At 32.5% G+C, this 3929-nt stretch overlaps 1 protein-coding gene across 1 annotated transcript; it reads right to left on the minus strand.

Annotated features, from left to right (window-relative positions):
- Positions 1 to 2386: 2386 nt before the first annotated feature.
- LOC130657307 (uncharacterized) lies at positions 2387 to 3357 on the minus strand. The gene is made up of 4 exons (XM_057460630.1): positions 3335 to 3357; positions 3157 to 3257; positions 2931 to 3059; positions 2387 to 2721 (listed from the first exon to the last, which is right to left on the minus strand). The coding sequence occupies exons 2-4, from the start codon at positions 3206 to 3208 to the stop codon at positions 2450 to 2452; spliced, it is 453 nt and encodes a 150-aa protein (XP_057316613.1). The 5' UTR covers positions 3209 to 3257; positions 3335 to 3357; the 3' UTR covers positions 2387 to 2449.
- Positions 3358 to 3929: the final 572 nt, after the last annotated feature.

Here is a 3929-nt window from a genome sequence, read left to right on the forward strand (position 1 = left end):
TCTGTTCTTTTAATGTTTAGGATTGAAATTTTTCCGTAGATATACAACATACAAAGTGATTCAAGTTTTTATATTTTTCTTTTATGTGTTTTCAACTATAAATTTCTTATATTTGGAGTATAACTTTGGAAGGTTTGCCGTTTGCAATAGACTAAACAGCTGATTTTGTATGACTTTGAAAAATGTTGGATTTTTTTAATGTTTGGTATCCTTTTTTCCCCTGGTGTATTTCTGGAATGGCAAAGCAAGTATATAGTTTTTGCGTACTTCGCTCTTTACGTAACGGTTGTTAGACGCCTTTGATTTTTTGGACATTTTCCATTCTTATTTCATAATTTTTTTTATTATTTTTTTGTTGCACATGCTTATATTTTTAGACGTTTTGATTCAGCGGTTATAAACATAGAATAATGCAGATTGTGAGCAACCTTGATCCCAGGGCTATTTTCTCTTTTTGCCATCCCGTTATAAAAGAGACAAAGAGCCCGGGGTCGGGGTTGAAATGTGAGTTTTGAAAATTCAAATTACTGAGTTCTATGTTTTTATTTGGCACCCCCTCAAAAATACTCAGTAAGAGATTCCGTGAATTCTTCCACGAGAATTCGGCTAGTCTATATAAAAATACGCTAAGTGTGTCTGTCTGTGTGTCTGTAACAGGCAAAGTAGATGTCTTCATTTTCCTTTGAAATTGCTGAAAAATGCATCTGTAATATTTTAAATTTTCTGATGTTACGTTGCAACGAAAATAACACTACTTTAACGTCAATATCCTATATTAAACTAATGAAGCCATTGCAATGCACCTAAAACTATGAGGCCAAATAACTTGGAAACGAGGTGGTGACGTCGATGATTCTTCACCGCGTGGGTAACTAGGGACGACCTAGGGCCAATTTTGGTATTTTTTTCCAAACCTGGATTCCCGAATCCGTTTCGGAATGAACGGGTTGATGACGTCATCAAAAAACCCTTAAACCCTAATATCTCTGCAACCGTTTGTCAAAAGTACACGATCCTATACATTTTCTTTATCAGCGTTTCAAGATATCTACGATGAAGGCAACAGGTATAAAAATTTCTTAAAAAATTTTTTAAGGTTTTGACGGACCATTGCTGACGTCAGCAAAATTTTTAAACCTTTTTATCTTCTTAACCGTTCGTCAATAGCACATGATCATATACATTTTCTTGGTTAGCGCTTTAAGCTCTACACAATGGAGGAAATATGAAAACAAGTTTCTAAATTTATTTATTTTGTATTTGCATTGCTGACGTCAGCAAAAAATCTAAAACAACCTATTTTTCCATTGTCCTTCTGTCTTAGTAGACTTTTCCACGGGCCTTATTGACTAGTATAGTAATGAAGTTCCTGCAACATTGGTTCTGTTTTCTATTCCATTAATGCATTTTAAACTAGTCGTTAATCTGTGGAAAAATTCACCTTACCTGTCGAAAATATCGCGTGCACAGCTATTTTGTTCTTCTTTAGTACGAAGTAAAATACGGATATTACTAAAGAGATATTTAGATGGTGCATTATTGTTTAGCTTACCCATACCAATACATTTAGAAAAATTAGAAAATCACATTTTACCCTGTGTCTGAATATTGTTTTGTATTTTTACCTAAAAAACGCCAATACTTGATACAGTTGATTTATTATTTTCTCCGCTAACCCGTTATTTATCATAACCAAGATCAACACGTATTTTGCAAAAGCTTTTATATTTCTCACCAAGGGTTTATGTTTTAGAATTTAGAATTAATATTATTACTGATGTGCAGCCTAAAATATCTGAAATACATTTTGAGGGCAACGTGGCGAAGCTTTAAGTTGGTCTTCAAAAGTGGTTATAAACACTATCTGAAACATACAAAGTTTATTTCACAAATAATTACAGAATAGGCTACGAGCATGGGATCTTAGCTTATTTTGTTACAAAGTTTCGATATTTCGCAGATGTTAACATGACAATTTTTATCCGCTTCAAAAGACGTAAGATGTTATGTGGTTTGTTACGTGCTACGCGCATGTTGGAATACGTGGCGAGTTTGTTTTGAGTACATTAAATATGTTTCCACAAAATTGCAGCCGGTTTAAACAAATGTATGCCATATTGACAAAGAAATTATTAGAATTGTACACTGAACTATCCCCATTGAAAATCTTATTAAAAACGCACATCAAGTCAAGTTTGGGGAGTGGAAAGATTGAGTTTTTGGTCCAGCTCTGCTAATATTATAATTTTAAATATACCATTCATTGAATTTGTAATTGTGTATTTAGGGTTCCCATTAATAAAATCTAACTTTGTAAGATTCATGCTTTGCTTTGGCCACTTTGAAGTAACAAAAACGCAAAATATAACAAAGGTCAAAGTAAACGAATTTTTTTTTTCTTCTTACTTTTACAAGAAATAGTGGGCGTGAAAAATACATTTATATAAGTTTATGGTACCGCAGGTGTAATAATAGCTTGAAGACGGTTTTTGATCACTATAAGTCTGGCTTTCACGCCGTTTAATACTCTACTTGAAACTTGATCGTTTTCCAACGTTTGCTGCAAATTCCTAGCCTCTTGTACGCTTACCACAAGTCCACAATTAAGTCGTCGGTTAATGATTTCAAGTCGGACGTTAAGATGATCTATCAACTTGCAAGTTTGATTTATCTGCTGCTCTACACCAGACAACTTGAGACTTGCGATGAAAGGATTCAGGACTGTAATAAAAAAGAAATACATTTATGTTACAATTGTTCCAGAAATTTCAAAGAATCTGATTTTTCCAGAAAATTGAACAGTCCGTTTCTTGAACTTCTAGAATTTCTGTTGTTTTAGTCTTTAATTCACGAGATAAGAAATTTAATGGTCACTCCTTATTATGTAGTGCATAATAAAAAATTTTGAATTAACTTGAAGTTATACTTACATGGTATGATGTTGTCGCAAACTACGATATTTTCATTTGCGCTTGACAGTATTGCTGAAATTTCAGCATCTTGTGGTTTTGTTGGAACAGCAGGAATGTTGGTGCAATTAAGGTTTTGTCCATATGACACTATAAAAAAGGAAATATTGTTCTTAGTGAAATTAAATTTATCTTCTAATAAAAGAGTCATTTTGTGAAACACGAAAACTCCGTTAAGTCAAAATACCTGATGCCAAGCACAGCAGTACAGAGCAGATCCATAACCCAACTTTATACATGATTTATATACTCTTTTGACTTTAATTTCTCAAAGAACAGAAATGGATCCTATAAAATATGTTGGTAAAATATTAGAAGGAACAATATTTTTTTCTTACCAAGTTATTGCTAACCTGTTATCTTACCTGCTGACAGTGTTGTCTTCAAGTGGATTGTAAATAGATTTCTTGATCTGTACCTTTTATAGGTTTTTTAGGGTTACATGGGAAAAACAAAGTAATTGGTACAATTTTCTTTACAATGTAACAAATTAAATTTAATTTTGTGAGGTGGTAAGAAACAGGAAACTTTCTAGATAATCGTTATATCATCAAAACAACAACCATCTCAATTGGAGGAAATGTAAACCATATTATTTATGTGTTATGTAACAGATACCACATATAAACATTTCAATTTACAATGTGCAATAAGATTTGTGGATGGAGTGCGCTAATAACCCTGTTTTAGCACGTAATTTATCCCTATCATGAAAATAATTTCAAATGTGCCTAAAATTATAACTTATGTCGCAGAATAATTCAAGTTTTTAGCGTACCCAATAACACGTATACCAAATTTCCTAACAAATTTCAATTATTTATGACTGCAAATATATTCTTAATTCAGACAGGCGGTAAAAGGTTTTTGGATGATTTAACCTATTTTTAATTAATCAATTCTAAGCAATCATTTGTGATTTCTAAAAACAGGTTTGCCGTATAAATTTCCAGTCCTTGC

Source organism: Hydractinia symbiolongicarpus, chromosome 1 (assembly GCF_029227915.1).
Source record: "Hydractinia symbiolongicarpus strain clone_291-10 chromosome 1, HSymV2.1, whole genome shotgun sequence".
NCBI lineage: Eukaryota > Metazoa > Cnidaria > Hydrozoa > Anthoathecata > Hydractiniidae > Hydractinia > Hydractinia symbiolongicarpus.

What these genes read in the sequence shown, in the direction of transcription:
- LOC130657307 (XM_057460630.1), bottom strand. Translation starts at nt 3,208, where the DNA reads ATGTATAAAGTTGGGTTATGGATCTGCTCTGTACTGCTGTGCTTGGCA. An exon ending in ACTGCTGTGCTTGGCATCAG is followed by an intron (nt 3,060 to 3,156) that starts GTATTTTGACTT and finishes CCTTTTTTATAG; the next exon opens with TGTCATATGGACAAAACCTT. An exon ending in TTGCGACAACATCATACCAT is followed by an intron (nt 2,722 to 2,930) that starts GTAAGTATAACT and finishes TTTTTATTACAG; the next exon opens with TCCTGAATCCTTTCATCGCA.